Genomic DNA, 16,182 nt, shown 5'->3' with positions numbered 1-16,182 from the left:
AGATGCAGCCCCTTTGGGTGGAGCTCACCTTTGCTGACACTGTGAGTTTTTAACTAAAACACATTGACTGAGCATCTCTTATGGGCCTAGCCCTGTTCCAGTCCTGAGAATACTACAGTGAAGAAAACACACACGACTCCTGACTCCCAGGGAACTTGCGTTGGAGGAGTATTGTCCTGAGATCTTCAGTCCTGGGCCACAAGGAGGGACAGTCAGCCAGAGCGTAGCCCGTATGCCAGTGCCTGGTTTAGAGGATCTCCACTGGGGAGGCTGCCTCTGTTTTTTTTCTCTCTCTCTTTTTACCTTTCCTGTGGTGCTGAGGCTGCCTCTTTCAAGCCAGTACCCTGTGAGTAGGTCATTCTGTGTGGGACCTGGTGTGTCTGCACACGGCTTGGTGTGGGCTGGAGCTGCCCCCACTGCCCTCCTCATGGGTGACCCCAACATTTTCGTCTTCACTGGGCAGTGCTCCCCACAGGAGTAGCCCCTGCAGATGGCTAAGATGCTGCTGCTGTCTGTGTCTGAGGGAATAAAGCCAGGCTCTTATGTTCACAGCAGAATGACAGTTCTCCCTCCCTCCCTGGTGACTACAGCACATGGATGCTATTTTGGGTATCAAATCAGAACCTTGGCACTTCAGGCCCTCTTCAGAGAATTCAAGCATGAATGGTCTGTGGTCCGACACTTGTCAAAAGCCCTACTGAGGCATCTGGCATTGGAGGAGAGGCACCGTCATGGGCACGTTCACTGTCATGCCTCATGTGTCAGGGAGCTCTTCTCTTCACCTAGTAGCGAGATCCAGCCAGACAAATACCTGCACCAAATCTATTTCATGTATGCCTTCAGATTTTTTGAGAGTCATTTAAAGAAATGCCTGTTTTGGCCAGGCACATTGGCTCATGCCTATAATTCCAGCACTTTGGGAGACCGAAGCAGGTGGATTCCTGAGGTCAGGAGTTCGAGACCAGCCTGATCAACACGGTGAAACCCCATCTCTACTAAAAATACAAAATTAGCCTGGTGGGGTGGCGTATGTCCGTAATCCCAGCTACTCGGGAGGCTGAGGCAGGAGAATCACATGAATCTGGGTGGCAAAGATTGTGGTGAGTCAAGATTGCTCCAGTGCACTCCAGCCTGGGCAACGAGAGCAGAACTCCATCAAGAAAGAGAGAGAGGGCGAGCAAGAGCAAGCGAAAGAGAGAGAGAAGGAAAGAAAGGAAGAAAGGAGGGAGGGAGGGAATGTTGGTTTCATCATCTCTGTACCTTTTACAGACCTTGTTAGAGACCTTGTCATCACAGTGATTAGTGTCATTGCATGTGAGGACCCTCCTGACAAGTGCATTTCCAAATTCAGTATCTGCAGAAAGCTACTCTGCGGATGAATTTGTCAGATCAAGAGAATGTTATGGCCCAGGATGCTTTTCTTTTTGGCTTCGGCTGCCAGGAAACTCAACCAAATCCACTGCCCAACTGCAGTAATGAATTTGGTTGATTCCACTGTCTCACAGTTGCTCTAGATCCATATTGACTGAGTATAAATCTGTGTCTGGACAGCGACCCAAATACACTGACGTCTAAAAGGACATTGACATTTCCTGTGACTTGACAGGACTGCTGGACCAAGTATTAGACCAACTATTGCTTAGTAGCCCCAAACAGCCAAAAATCTCTTTGTGGCTCAGTTAGGGTATCATCAAAAGACACGTAACATGACCTTATGGTAGAAGTGAACTGCTTCAAGCTAGTAATGTGCTGTCTTGCAGGTATCCAGTATTGCTGTATTTCCCTCGAAAAACTGATCTATCCTGTGGTACCCCTATAAAGTTTGCTTAGGTGTTCTGGGGGTGCCCTGTTGCCAGTTTGGGAACCACAACCCTAGGTTAAAAGCATTCTCAGCCCCTTGAACTCTGCCTCATGCAGTGAGGATTTGGGGTTCCCCCTGAGCCAGGCTGTCTTCTCTAGTCATAGGAGATAGGAGGTAGTATCCAGCTAAGGTGGCTCCAGAAAAGAGTGGGGTGTCTGAAGCCAAATGTGATGCTTAAGATGCTATCAGATGCCAGGTCTGTCTGGAGGTGATCCCCGCATACACCCCTCTCCTCCAGCCCCACGTTTCTCATCTCTAAATTGGGAGTAAAAGCAAATACTGCCCCAGCGGTGTGAAGTTGTTCAGAATGAAATGTTTTGTATAGTTTTGCTCTTTGAAAGGTGTGAACTACTCTGATGATAGGGTCATTGATTCCTCCGCTGAACTGTTTCATGTTAGCACGGCCAGGGGAGATCTTCAGCTTCACCCGTCCAGCCAGGAGGACCATAAGCTGTTTCCCTGAAATGTTTCTTCTAAGGCCCTTCATATAGCGCCTCACTTACTGTGATAATCCAGCTGATTAGGGGAAAGAGCAATTCTCATTCACATTTTTCAAAGAGGAAACTAGGGTACAGATTCAGATGATTTCCCAGTTTGATTTTGTGTTTGTTTGTTTTGTTTTTTGAGACTGGGTCTCATTCTGTTGCCCAGGCTGGAGTGCAGTGGTACTGTCTCGGCTCACTGCAACCTCCACTTCCCAGGCTCAAGTGAGCCTCATGCCTCAGACTCCCAAGTAGCTGGAATTATAGGCACCTGCCACCATGCCCAGCTAATTTTTGTATTTTTAGTAGAGACAGGGTTTCACTGTGTTAGCCAGGCTGGTCTCGAACTCCTGACCTCAGGTGATCCTCCTGCCTCAGCCTCCCAAAGTGTTGGGATTACAGGCGTGAGCCACTGCGCCTGGCTTTCTTAGGTTGATTTGTGATGGAGCTGAGATGCAAGGACGAAGAGGCGAGTTTTTCCTTGTTTGGGCCACCAGGCAGTTGGCAAACCAGGTACCTTAGTCAGGGGTGGAGAGGAGAGAAGTTCAGGCCTCCCTCAGAGACACAGCTGGTGTCTCGGGGCCCCAGTGCCCCATCTGCACAGTGCACCTGTCCTTCCTGCACAGCACCCTGCATGGACAGCAGGAGCAAAACCCAGGGACCCCAGCTGCAAGGCTGGGGCTAGGTGATGTTTCCACCTTACAGTTGAAGTGAAGGTTCAGGCCAGGCATGGTGGCTCACGCCTGTAATCCCAGCACTTTCGGAGGCCAAGTTGGAAGGATTGCTTGGGCCCAGGAGTTCAAGACAAACCTGGGCAACATAGTGAGACCTCACCTTTACGAAATAATGGTAATAATAATAATAAGTTAGCCAGGCATGGTAGCATATGCCTATAGTCCCAGCTACTCAGGAGGCTGAGACGGGAGGATCACTTGAGCCCAGGAGGTCAAGGCTGCAGTGAGCCAAGATCGCGCCACTCTACTCCAGCCTGGGCAACAGAGTGTGAACCTATCAAAAAAGAAAAAAGAAAAAGAAAAGAAAAAGGCTGGGTGCAGTGGCTCACACCTGTAATTCTAGCACTTTGGGAGGCAGAGGTGGGTAGATTACCTGAGGTCAGGAGTTTGAGACCAACCTGGCCAACATGGTGAAACCCCATCTCTACTAAAAATACAAAATTAGCCCAGCATGGTGGCAGAAGCCTGCACTCCCAGCTACTTGGGAGGCTGAGGCAGGAGAATTGCTTGAACCCATAGTGAGCTGAGATCACGCCACTGCACTCCAGCCTGGGCGACAGAGCGAGTTTGTGTCTCAAAAAAAAAAAAAGAAGAAGAAAGAAAAGTTTCAGGTAAAAGCCCATCAAGTATATATTGCTGTAGACAGACTTTTGGCAAGGTAATTCGGCGTTTCCTATCACAAGGCTTAATAGTGTGCACACCCTTTGGCCAGCAGTTCCACATGTAGAAATGCCTCCTCAGGCATCTGAGATGTCGCTGTAAGAGGTGAGGATGACGTGGGGATCTGGAGCACTGGTTCTCCAGCTGACCTGTGTTCGGGTTCCTTGCCCGGTCTCTTCCTGGCCTCTCCCCGCCTTACCTTATTGCAGCTTTAACAGGGGAGACAATCCAGGTGTATGTACATGTGATGCTGTGTGTGTTGTGTGTTGTCTGAGGTTTGGTACACTCTGGCTGAGGGGAGCAGCACATTTGGGAGTTCTTGGGAACACTAAAAGAGAGGAGTGTCTTGAGGTTGATGGGAAGGGGCAGGCTTACAGAAAGTTCCAGATTCTCCCTGCAGGGAGCCCTTGTCTGATTGCCCAAAGCCAACCTGGTGGAGAAGCCACAGCTCTGGTTGTTCCGGGATGCTGGGGAAATCAGTGTGAGCACAGCTCCATGGGGAAGTGGCACAGCAGCCACACCGGGGCAATCTCGTGAGTTCCTTCTACAGCTGGAGGCTGCGGGGTAGGAAGAAGCAGTGGGGGAAGTGGGGCGGAAGGGGTTGCAGCAGGAGGTTAGGAAACCCCCTCCAGAATACAGACCACTGTGGCCTCTTTTCCCATGAGCAGTGGCTCCCCGGCCTCATCAGCCTTCCTGGTTCTTGAACTTTCTAAAGCGGTTACCTTAGGGCCTGCATGCTTCATGTTCCCTCTGCATGGGTCACCTTCAAGCCTTTTCAATGCTGGTTCTCCCTCTTTCCATCTCAGCTCAGAGATCTGCCTCCCCAACCTCGCCATCCAAAGAAGCCACTTCTCAGCCCTCTCAGGGCCGTCACCTTCAGATCATCTCTGTAGCACTTAGTGCTACAGAAGCTCTTGTTCGATTTTTTATTCTATTAACTGTTTCTTCCCCTCTCCCTGCCCCGTGGTACGTACGTAAACACACACACACACACACACACACACACACACACACACACACACACACGTTCCATAAGGTCTCCCTCATGGCTTTCTTTCTAGCTCTTTGCACAGTAACCGATACATAGTAGATGCTCAGTACATGTGTGCAGAATGAATGGATGTTTGCAAAATCTCACAAGGGCTTTGGAAGGTACAGGTTGACTTAGAATTTTAGCCTACTTTGATTGGTGGAAGCCTCCATCGTGGGGCCTATGACGCTCATTGCAAAGTGTAACCGCAGGGGGTTGCAGTGCTTCAGGCCAGCATGTTCCTATCTCCAGTGACACAGATTCCCCTGTAGCCAAAAACGCTGTTTCTCAGAGTCTGGGCAGTGGCCTCAGTACCTCCTTGAAGGTAGAACAAAGCAGATGGGCTGGGGTGCAATCCACAGATGGGTTTTTTGACTACCAAAGTGTTTTGAAATCAATTTAAATTAGTTGCCAGTGTTGAGAAATCAGATTTCACGTAACAGGATTTCAGCATTCCTTAGAAACCTGTAGAAGATCTGATACTCCTGGGTCCGCGTTCCCAGATGGCAGCGCTGGGCTGGCTCTGAGCAGGGACAGTGTGGCTCCTTGCTGGACCACCTCTTGTGTTTTCGCCAGCTGGCCCAGGCAGTCCCCCGAGATTGTGAACCTGCAGTGTGGGAGTGGCCATCACCTTGTCCTGCCTAGAGGCCCATAATGACTTTTCCTTCCTGGAGGAAGAGGGTGGGATTGCTTTCCCTGCCATGACCACACAGAGTCACTGCTGTGACGTCTTAGCTCTGTGAGCGAGCCCCAAACAGCTGAGATCCCTGAGCTGAGGAGTCCGGGGACAGGGGTGGTGCCCGCCGCAGCCCTCCTGCCACCCATCTGCTTCCTGTCACTCAGTGCCTCTCCTGTGATGTTGTCGCCTCCATGATGAGCCCACTGAGGAAGGCGGCACCCAGCACTCAGGGCTTCTGGGAGAGGATGACTCATGAGAGCGTCTGACTGGCCCAAGAGTGCCTGAGACTGGATCAGAAATAGCCACGATCATCCAGTTTGATTGATTGATTGATTGATTTAGTTGAGATGGAGTCTCGCTGTGTCTGCACTGTGGAGTGCAGTGGCACGGTTCATTGCAGCCTCTACCTCCTGGTTTCAAGCAATTCTGCCTCAGCCTCCCGAGTAGCTGGGATTACAGGCGCCCGCCACCACACCCGGCTGATTTTTGCATTTTTAGTAGAGACAAGGTTTCGCCATGTTGGCCAGGCTGGTCTCGAACTCCTGACCTCAGGTGAGCCACCCGCCTCGGCCTCCCAGAATATTGGGATTGCAGGCGTGAGCCACTGCCCCCGGCCCCAGCTTGATCTTGAACCTCCTGTGTGTGGGCAGAGAGACACGGCCCTGCTACTGCTTGAATGGCTTCCAGAGACAGTGACTTGTTTCCTTTTTCCCGCTGAACTGTGAGTGTTTGCCATGCAATGTTAGGATAATGAACAAAATGAAAGAGGAAATCACCCCTATGCCAGCACCACCATACATTTCTACATTCTTCCTCATTGCTTTTGCATATGTATACATGATTGTAATTAGAGTAAAATTAAATTTCTCTCACTTCAGTGTTCTCAGCACTCAGAACAGGGGTTGGCAAGCAGCAGCGTTCAGTAAACCTGGGCTGACTACAGAACATTCTGTTTACTAGAAAGTGGACGTTTTTTGAATTGTATCATACACTCATCACTACTGCATCAACTTTTTAACATGCATTTGACATTTTACTGTATTTATTTATTTACTTATTTTAATTTTTTTGAGATGGAGAATCGCTTTTTTGCCCAGGCTGGAGTGCAGTGGCGTGATCTCAGCTCATTGCAACCTCCGCCTCCCGGGTTCAACCGATTCTCCTGCCTCAGCCTCCCGAGTATCTAGGATTACAGGCATGCACCACCATGCCTGCCTAATTTTTGTGTTTTTAGTAGAGATGGGGTTTCACCATGTTGCTCAAGCTGGTCTCGAACTCTTGACCTCGGGTGATCCACCCGCCTCAGCCTCCCAAAGTGCTGGGATTACAGGCGTGAGCCACCATGCCTGGCCCATTTTACTGTATTTAGGTATTTTTTCTACCCTCTTCCCAGTTAATCAAGATTATAAACACTGTTGCAGTGAGCATTTTTCTCTACATAACTGTTTTTGAGTGTTTTGAATTATTTTCTTAGGATAAATTCCAAGCATTTGAATTCCTGAATCAGAACAGAGAAAAATAAGAATGGTAGAAATTGCCTTTTGAAGTATTATTTATCCCTATTCCAGCAATGCTTGAGAATGTTAATTTTACCATAACTTTACCAGTATTTAAATCGTTTTTAAATTTTTACTAATTTAGTAGTATAAGATGATACCTTATGGCTTTAATTTGTATATTTATATTGTGGTTATTAGTATAGGTTGAAGACTTGTCTAAGCCTTTAATAATTGTATTTCCTTTTTTCTTTTTTTGAGACGGAGTTGTGCTCTGTCACCCAGGCTGGAGTGCAATGGCACCATCTCGGGTCACTGCAGCCTCCTGGGTTCAAGCAATTGTCTGAGTAGCTGGGACTACAGGCGTGCCCCACCATGCCTGGCTAGTTTTTGTATTTGTAGTGGAGATGGGGTTTCACCATGTTGCTCAGGCTGGTCTTGAACTCCTGACTTCAGGTGATCCACCTGCCTCAGCCTCCCAAAGTGCTGGGATAACAGGTGTGAGCCACTGCGCCTGGCCTATAATTGAATTTCCTCTTGTGTGCCTTGCCTATTTGAGTTGTTTGTGTAGCTGTTAGAATATAGACTTTTGGCCGGGCGCGGTGGCTCAAGCCTGTAATCCCAGCACTTTGGGAGGCCGAGATGGGCGGATCACGAGGTCAGGAGATCGAGACCATCCTGGCTAACCTGGTGAAACCCTGTCTCTACTAAAAAAATACAAAAAACTAGCCGGGCGAGATGGCGGGCGCCTGTAGTCCCAGCTACTCGGGAGGCTGAGGCAGGAGAATGGCATAAACCTGGGAGGCGGAGTTTGCAGTGAGCTGAGAGATCCGCCCCTGCACTCCAGCCTCCAGATAGAGCGAGACTCCGGCCTCAAAAAAAAAAAATGGCCGGGCGGTGGCCTGCCTGTAATCCCAGCACTGGGAGAGGCGATCACGCAGGCCAGAGATCGAGATCATCCTGACAATATGGTGAAACCCCGCCCTACTAAAAAAGTACAAAAACTAGCCGGGCAAGGTGGCGAGCCATGGTCCCAGCTACTTGGGAGGCTGAGGCAGGAGAATGGCGGAACCCGGGAGGCGGAGCTTGTAGTGAGCTGAGATCTGGCCACTGCACTCCAGCCTGGGCGCATAGAGCCAAACTATCAAAAAAAAAAAAAAAAAAAAAAAAAAAAAGAATATAGACTTTTTAGAGTTGTGTGAATTTGTAATACAGATACCACTAGCTCAATTTTCCTAGTATATTTACTGTAAACATTTTCCTAGTGTGTGGTTTTTCATTTTTAATGCCAGGCATGTTACCATGGGTGTGGTTTTCTGTTCTTTGGCGAGTGAGCATGTGCTTGTGGAAGGGCCTTGGGTTTCTGATCCAATCTTGATGCCTCAGCCAGGGGGACCCACCGGAGAGTGGGGGCCTTGACCAGGGACGCAGCTGGTGAGGGGAGACTCCAACCGGCCACTCCTTGCTCTCCAGCTCCCTGAGCCGAAGCCACTGCCTTCTGAGCTCATCAGAGCTCTTGTTGCTGTCCTGGCGTGGAAAGTTCTTCTGAGCTGAGGTTTATGCTTCTCTCTTCTGGACTGAGGCTTGCCTTGTGGGGCTCCCCTGAACATGCCCATCACCATGCTGGTGACCGGGAGCCAGCCTTTTTCTTTTCTGACTCAGGGTATTTAAAAATACCCCAGGCTGGAGAATTTGGAGGAATCCATCATCGACGGGTGAGCCTTAAGCTCTTAAGAGGCAGAAAAGGCCATTCTGCTATTGAATTGTCCTCTGAAGATGCAGTCAGTTCAGCAGTTTCACAGCCACCTCACTGGCAGGCATTGTCCTAGATATTTGGGGCCTAATGGACAGGGCTGAGGTTAGAGGTATGCTGTGCTCTGAGGGGCTGACTGTCAAGAGGGTGTCTCCTTCCCGCTTAGCTGTCTGCCTCTGTACTGGTGAGGAAGGTTCCCCGGGACCTCTTGAACCAGCAGCCAGGAGACCAGGATTAGAAGCGAAGATTTGCATCCCAGCTCTGCCACCCTGTGACCTGCATAGCCAACACCCCTGACCCTGTGAGCGTGTTCACATTCGGGTCTGTTCTTTCCTTCAGCAAGCACACAACACACACGTATGTAGTCAGGAGTCCTCGCTGGGCACAGCATGGCTGCAGCGGTGCCAGACATGGTCCCTCTGGAGGGGCGTATGCTTTACGGGTAAACGGAAATATTGGAGTCTGTCAGTAAAGCAAGCAGAATGATAAATTAGGCTGAATACGTTGCTGGAGCCCACAGAGGAGTCATTCATTCATTTTGAATAGGAGCAGAGTAGAGCTTTTCAGAAGACGTGGCCAAGGCAGAGCCTTGAGCGGTGAATAGAACTCCAGGGTGGGAATGGCGGAGGAAAAAGGAGGGGAATGGAGAAGGGAGAGGGCTGCCCAGCCTGAGGAGCCCAGGGGTGTGTCGTTGTCCAGGGCGGCTGCTGTGCCGGGAGAGGGGACAAGTCCAGATGGCAAATGTTGTGCTTAGCAACCATCGTAGGGTTTGAGAAGGATGCTGAGAGGATAGACCTCTGACAGCCTGGGAACATTCTGGATGAGAACAGGGCTAAGGAAGGAGGCCGGAGCCAGGAGGTGAGGTGTCTGTTGCTCAGCAGGGAGGTTCTTCCGTAGCCACCAGTTCCAGTGACAGCGAGCGGGCAGGTGGATTGTCCCTGGTGATCCTCCATTTCCAGCCCAGGATGGACCTTTTCTGTCCTGGTGATGGGCTCAGTCTTGGGGCTGGAGCAGGAAGGAGGCCAGCAGAGGCAGTGCCCTGACAGTCTGTTTGCAGAACTTGGAGAAATCCTGATGTCAGTGTTTATTTGTTCATTCATTTAACAAGTATTTATCGAGGGCCTACCGTGTACCAGGTTTTGAACAGTAAAGTGGTCGGTGGGAAGATGATGGGGAAGAGGCACCCCAAATTCCAGAAGAGCAGAGATTCTTCTCTTTCCGGGGAGTGTGTGATGTAGGTCTGGATTCTGGTGAGGAGTGGCGTTAATGTCTGTGTCTGTGTTTCCATTCTAGATGCTGTAGGGCCAGGTGAGCTGCTGCGAAGGACTCATTCTTGGTGGCCAGCAGTTACCGGCAGCTTGTGAGCTTGGTGGGCTCCTACTAACACGCCTGGGACGCCAGGCTGCCGGGCTCCCCTCCAGGCAGCCTCCCCAGCAGCTCCCCGGAGCCATGGAGGCCCCGGAGGTCCCCGTGGGTTCGCTGATCGACTTTGGGCCTGAGGCACCCACCTCCTCTGCCCTGGAGGCACCACCCCCTGCACTGCAGGACGGGGATGGCTCCCTGGGGGATGGCGCGTCAGAGAGTGAGACCACTGAGTCTGCGGACAGTGAGAATGACATGGGCGAGTCACCCTCACACCCGTCCTGGGACCAGGACCGCCGCTCCTCCTCCAACGAGTCCTTCTCCTCCAGCCAGAGCACCGAGTCTACCCAGGATGAAGAGACCCTGGCTCTCAGGGACTTCATGCGTGGCTACGTGGAGAAGATCTTCTCTGGAGGGTAAGGGGCCTGTGTGAACAAGACAGCCTGGCATGGCCACAGGGCCCAAGGGGACCCGCCTTCTGCTCTTGGCTCTGCCTCTCCCCAGGGTGCCACCTGGGGCCAGAGCTTCCATTTCCTCATCAGCCAGGGATGGCCACTGCAGGGGCCTCCCTCCACTTCAGCCTGCATGCAGAGCCACATGGGGACCTTTTAAAGAACACCCGAGTCTGGACTTCACTCCAGACCGATTACATCAGTTCTCTAGGGTGAGGCCGGCGTCAAAGCATGTGCGGCTCCCAGGTGATTTGGAAGGGCAACCGTGCCAGAGAACCCCTGGAGGGACGCGCTCCAGAGTACTCGGCTCACAGGTCCCCATCATCCCCGTGAGCTCCATTATTTTCTTTTTGTTTGTTTTCTTTCTTTCTTTCTTTTTTTTTTGAGACCGAGTCTGGGTCTGTTACCCAGGCTGGAGTGCACTGGTGCAATCTCAGCTTAATGCAAGCTCTGCCTCCCAGGTTCAAGTAATTCTCCTGTCTCAGCCTCCCAAGTAGCTGGAATTACAGGCACCTGCCACCACACCCGGCTAATTTTTGTGTTTTTAATAGAGACAGGGTTTCACCATGTTGGCCAGGCTGCTCTCGAACTCCTGGTCTCATGTGATCCGCCCGTCCCAGCCTCCCAAAGCGCTGGGGTTATAAGCGTGAGCCACCGTGCCTGGCAGAGCTCTGTTATTTTCCAATGCATGTTGTTCCCGAATTTTATCCATGCAATTCTTAAGCAAGGCTTTGGAGGGGGCTGTCTCTTTCCTCTCACTCCGCCGACACCTGTCTCACCTCCTCGTTGCTAAACACAAGGGGCACTTGTTCTGTTTCTGGGACCATCTGAGCATTTGTAGGCTCACCACTCCCTAGCGCTCCTTGTCACAGCTATAGTTGGCTAAGAGGTTGCAATTATTCACTGAAATTAGATATAGGGGCAAGATAAGATAATAAAGCTGTGGTTACCCATACTGGTGTGCTCATAAGAAGCAGATTCTTTTTTTTAGAGACAGGGCCTTACTCTGTTGCCCAGGCTGGAGTGCAGTGACACAATCACGGCTCACTGCAGCCTCCACTTCCTGGGCTCAAGCAGTCTTCCCACCACAGCCTCCCAAGTAGCTGGGACTATAGGTACACGCCGCCATGCCCCGCTAATTTTTTTTTTCCTTTTGGAGACAAGGTCTCACTCTGTCACCCAGGCTTGAGAGCAGTGGTGCAGTCATAGCTCACCACAGCCTCAAACTCCTGGCCTCAAGCAGTCCTCCTGCCACGACCTTCCAAAGTGCTGACCCTGGCCAGCAGCTGATTCTGAAGCAGCTGTTTGCATGGGGCCCTTCCCTGGATGGCTGTTCTTTTGTGGTTCTTAAGGGTAAAATAATGAGTGTTGACAATTGGAGCAGCAGGAAGGGAGAGTTTGGGGCTCTGACGTCCACTGAGAAGCGGGAATCTGTGCATCGGCCTAATGTTTCCCTACCCCAGTTCACTGCCTGTTAATATCTCAGCCAGGGGAAGGAGGATGCACACACACCCCAGAGCCATGGGGTTCACGTGTGGATTGTGGCTCTTCCACCATTCACGGCAGCACATTAGATACGGATGGTCTTGCTGCTCTGTCATGTGTGGGCTGACAGCATTGGCATCTCCTGGGAGCTTGTGAGAAATGCAGAGTCTTGAGCCCTGGCTGGCCCCTCTGAGTGAGAACGTGCCCTTTAACAAGATCAGTAGACAGCTCATGCACATCAGCGTCTGAGAGGCACTGCCTTAAGGGAAAGTTTTCCAGTTTCATTAACACAGTTAGGATTTGTGGCCAGGCTCAGTGGCTTACACCTGTATTCCCAACATTTTGGGAAGCTGAGGCAGGAGGATTGCTTGAGCCCAGGAGTTTGAGACCAGCCTAGGAAAGCTAGTGAAACTCTACAAAAAAACACACAAAAATTAGCCAGGCGTGGTGACATGTGCCCATAGTCCCAGCTACTCAGGAGGCTGAGGTGGGAGAATCACTTGAACCAGGTAGGCTTAGGTTGCAGTGAGCCATGATCGTACCACTGCACTCCAGCCTGGGTGACAAATGGAGACCCTGTCTCAAAAAAAAAAAAAAAAGAAAAGAAAAAGAAAAAGAAATGTTGCCTTTTACTCTGCAGAGCCCATTGTTTCCACCGTGATTTGAGCCCCACGTGTGTAAACTCTCAAGGGCTGACTTCTGCCTTTTTGATGGGTGCTTCTCAATTGATGGAGACCAGCCTCAGTTTTCTGTGTGGTTAGAAAAGGGAACCGTTGTATGATAATCCACATACCTGACCATCTAAAAATGCATTTATGGGCTGGGTGCGGTGGCTCACACCTGTAATCCCAGCACTTTGGGAGACAAGGCGGGCACATCACCTAAGGCCAGCAGTTTGAGACCAGCCTAGCTAACATGACGAAACCCCATCTCTACTAAAAACACAAGAATTAGCTGGGCTTGGTGGCGGGTGCCTGTAATCCCAGCTACTTAGGAGGCTGAGGCAGGAAAATCACTTGAACCCAGGAGGCAGAGGTTGCAGTGAGCTGAGATTGCACCACTGTACTCCAGCCTAGGCAAGACAGAGCGAGACTCCGTCTCAAAAAAAAAAAAAATTAATAAATAAAAATGCATTTATGTTTGATTTGAGTGCATTTTAGGAGAGCAGATGTAGCTTCCTACTTGTTTTGTTTGACCAACACCGAGATGGGTGCGCTTTCTCTGAGCACACCCCAGTTAATGAAAAGGGGAAAACACCCAGAAGTTTGCTCATTTGCCAGGAAAGCCAGCCTCTATTTGCAGTAGCCTGTCAGCGATACAGAATGTGGACACCTGAGTCAGATGCGTCTTCGCAAGCATTCCAGAAATTACTGCAAAAGCCTGCAGATAACACATATTTCATCTGATGTTGGTATTTAGAGTAAATGAGGACCAAGATGTTTTCTACAAAACATAAATGAAGGTTGCATAAGCCAAGTGATCTTCAGTCTTCTGCTTCATTTTCGAGTCTTTAAATTTGGGAAAGAGTATTGGCCCCTTACAAAGAGTAATGAGAAGTGGCCTGAAAGTATGTGAGTATGTTATCCATCCTAGTGGTGGTGACACCAAGGTGGAGGCCCCTGGTCTCCATACCTCTCGCACACAGCTGGGGATGGCCTGGCCCGTGAGCAGCCTCACTCTGGAAGTGCAGAGGGATGAGCGAGCGCCCTGCTGATATGTGGGAGATGGTTTTCTTCCTGGCATCAAACCTTGGTGTCAGTATACTAAGACAGAGCAAATTCAGGAAGTCTTAAATTCAGGGGCTGGTTCCATGCTGACTCCAGCATCAAAAACTAGTGGGAAGTCAGAGAGCTGGAGAACCAAGACCTCTCAGGGTTCGTGCCCTTATCCGGACTCAGACCTCCCCAGGCAGGGGTTGGGAGGGGCAGGGGAAGGACATGGGCTTTGGAACCAGGAAGCCTGGTTGGAACTCTGGTTCGCCACTCTCAAGCTGGCGTGTGATTCTCCGAGCCAGGCTCCTCACCTTTGAAATAACAGTAACACCCTTTCCTCACGGGACTGCCCGGAGGCTGAGACGAGGTAATGGGAGCTGGGGTCTGTGCTTGGCTGGGGAGCAATACTTCGTTAGTTCCTTCTCCTTGCTCTTCCCCTATTTCTCCAGCGGATTGAAAAGGGTTTTTTTTTTCCCTCTCCTTTTTTTTTTTTTTTTAAGGGAGGACTTAGATCAGGAGGAGAAAGCCAAGTTTGGAGAGTACTGCAGCAGTGAAAATGGAAAAGGCCGGGAGTGGTTTGCTCGATACGTGAGTGCCCAGGTAAGGGAGAGGTGATGGGAAGGATGGGCGTTTACTCTTGAGGAAGAATCTGGTGAAGCATAACAAATTTGACTTTATCCTATAATGACACTCTGGAGAAAAGAGTCAACGGAAATGACCCAACAGAAAAAAAAAAGTAAAACTTAACCCAGAATATTCTGAAAAGGAGTGTTGAGAATTGTGAGAAACAGTCTGGGCACAGTGGCTCACGCCTGTAATCCCAGCACTTTGGGAGGCCGAGGCGGGAGGATCACTTGAGCCCAGGAGTTCAAGACCAGCCTGAACAACATAGTGAGGTCCCCCCTTCCCCCATCTCTAAAAGTTAAAAAAGAATAGTGAGAAACAGGAAGTAGCTCATTTGGACGTCGCACTTCAAGGGAAAGAGTAAGAAACTGGGCTTTCAACTTCATGAAATTCCATAAAATCTCATTTTTTAAAGGCAAGCATGTGAGTTATGTGCGTGCATATTTTTATTAACCCGTAATACTCGATTTTTTGTAAAAAATAAAAAATATTCAAGACCGTGACAGTCATGTGAAGAAAAATATATTAACAAAGTTTAGAAAATAATTAAATTTTGTAAATATCCAGTAGGTTCTTTTTTTTTCCTGAGTGGCCTAAGTTTTTAGTTTTTAAGTATTTTAGTGTAAATAATTTATTTTTCATGGAAAAGTTAGAAAATGCAGATGAGCAAAGAGAAGTTTATTACCCACACATCCACAGTTTGGAAACAGCCAGCGTTGTCATTGTGGGGTACTTTTCTGTGTGTGGGTGTGTATGAAGTTCCTACTTTTAAAAATCTGGGAAGGACACCTAGGGGAACCCCAGCGTGTGCCCTGCCCAGTGATGGTTGGGTGCAGGTGGCTGTACTCTGCCCGGGTCCTGGCAGGAGGGGCGGGTTCTATAGTGCAGAGGCAGCAGCCATCCTGGGCCCTCATCCCAGCTGCATTTGGAAACACTGAGAGTGGAAAGCCTGCAGCTTCACTGAGTGCTGCGTGTGTCGCCCTGAACCTCAATGACGTGTCTGGCCTCTTTCTGGACAGCGCTGCAACTCCAAGTGTGTCTCAGAGGCAACCTTCTACCGCCTGGTGCAGTCTTTTGCAGTGGTGCTGTTTGAGTAAGTAATGCCATTGCACAAAGCCTTTGTCCTGGTAAGCTCCTCTTCCCTCCTTCCTTCCCTCCCCACCCAGCCATGTCATAACCAGCTGTGAGTCATACCCACACTAGTCATCAGGTTGCAATTGCTCTGCTATACCCAGCATCAGCTACAAGGCACAGTCGTGACCACCATCTCACGGGAGCAGGGCTGGCCATCCTTAGCTGGCAGTGATGAGAGGACTGCAGCTGGATGTGAGGAGCATCCTCTGGGCGGGTCCTCAGGGCCAGGTGGTGATGATGTACTGTGGCCCTGCCCTTCTCGGGAGTTCTAGCACTTTCCCGAGTTCCTGTTGTAAAGTACTTCAAACTCAACTGCCAACCCCATGAGCAAATAAACACTTAATGATGTGTTGGGAGGACTGTAGCCTTCCCTGCGAACACTGATTAGGCACCGCTGGGGCCTTTTATCACAGAAGCCCTTGGTAGGCAGTGAGGGGTGGTGGAAAGGGCATGGCTGCCAGCTGGAGATTTGGGGCCAATCCCGTCTCTGTCCCTGCTCACTTGTGAGATTAGGGAGCCAGACCCCATGAGGCACAGACTCCCTTCTCAGGAGCATGACTCTCTGGGGTCACCAGACCAGCTTCATGCCTCCAAGGTGTGAAATGGAAGGGATGCTTCTTGGCCTTGGGGAGGCTGGGCAGTGGCCTGACCGATTCTGGGGAGCCTCGATTCTGGGGCTGGGAGCCCTGATCTGGGCATGTCTGCACCCCACTATCCC

General features: G+C 50.3%; 1 protein-coding gene across 7 annotated transcripts in view; it reads left to right on the top strand.

Annotated features, from left to right (window-relative positions):
- KIAA0513 (KIAA0513 ortholog) overlaps positions 1-16,182 on the top strand; it is a 65,270-nt gene that overhangs the window by 31,604 nt on the left and 17,484 nt on the right. For 5 of the 7 annotated variants that reach the window (XM_021932237.2, XM_003917261.4, XM_009196966.3 and 2 more), the window contains exons 2-4: positions 9,989-10,473; positions 14,207-14,306; positions 15,350-15,423. In XM_021932237.2, coding sequence (XP_021787929.2) covers positions 10,145-10,473; positions 14,207-14,306; positions 15,350-15,423 — 503 coding nt within the window. In that variant the 5' untranslated portion in view covers positions 9,989-10,144. Of the gene's footprint in view, positions 1-8,128; positions 8,997-9,988; positions 10,474-14,206; positions 14,307-15,349; positions 15,424-16,182 lie in introns of those variants that run through there. The other 2 variants (XM_031658047.1, XM_031658048.1) reach the window with 2 other exon arrangements.

This window comes from Papio anubis, chromosome 18 (assembly GCF_008728515.1).
Source record: "Papio anubis isolate 15944 chromosome 18, Panubis1.0, whole genome shotgun sequence".
In the NCBI taxonomy this organism is placed as follows: domain Eukaryota; kingdom Metazoa; phylum Chordata; class Mammalia; order Primates; family Cercopithecidae; genus Papio; species Papio anubis.
This window is presented reverse-complemented; position numbering and strand designations above follow the sequence as displayed.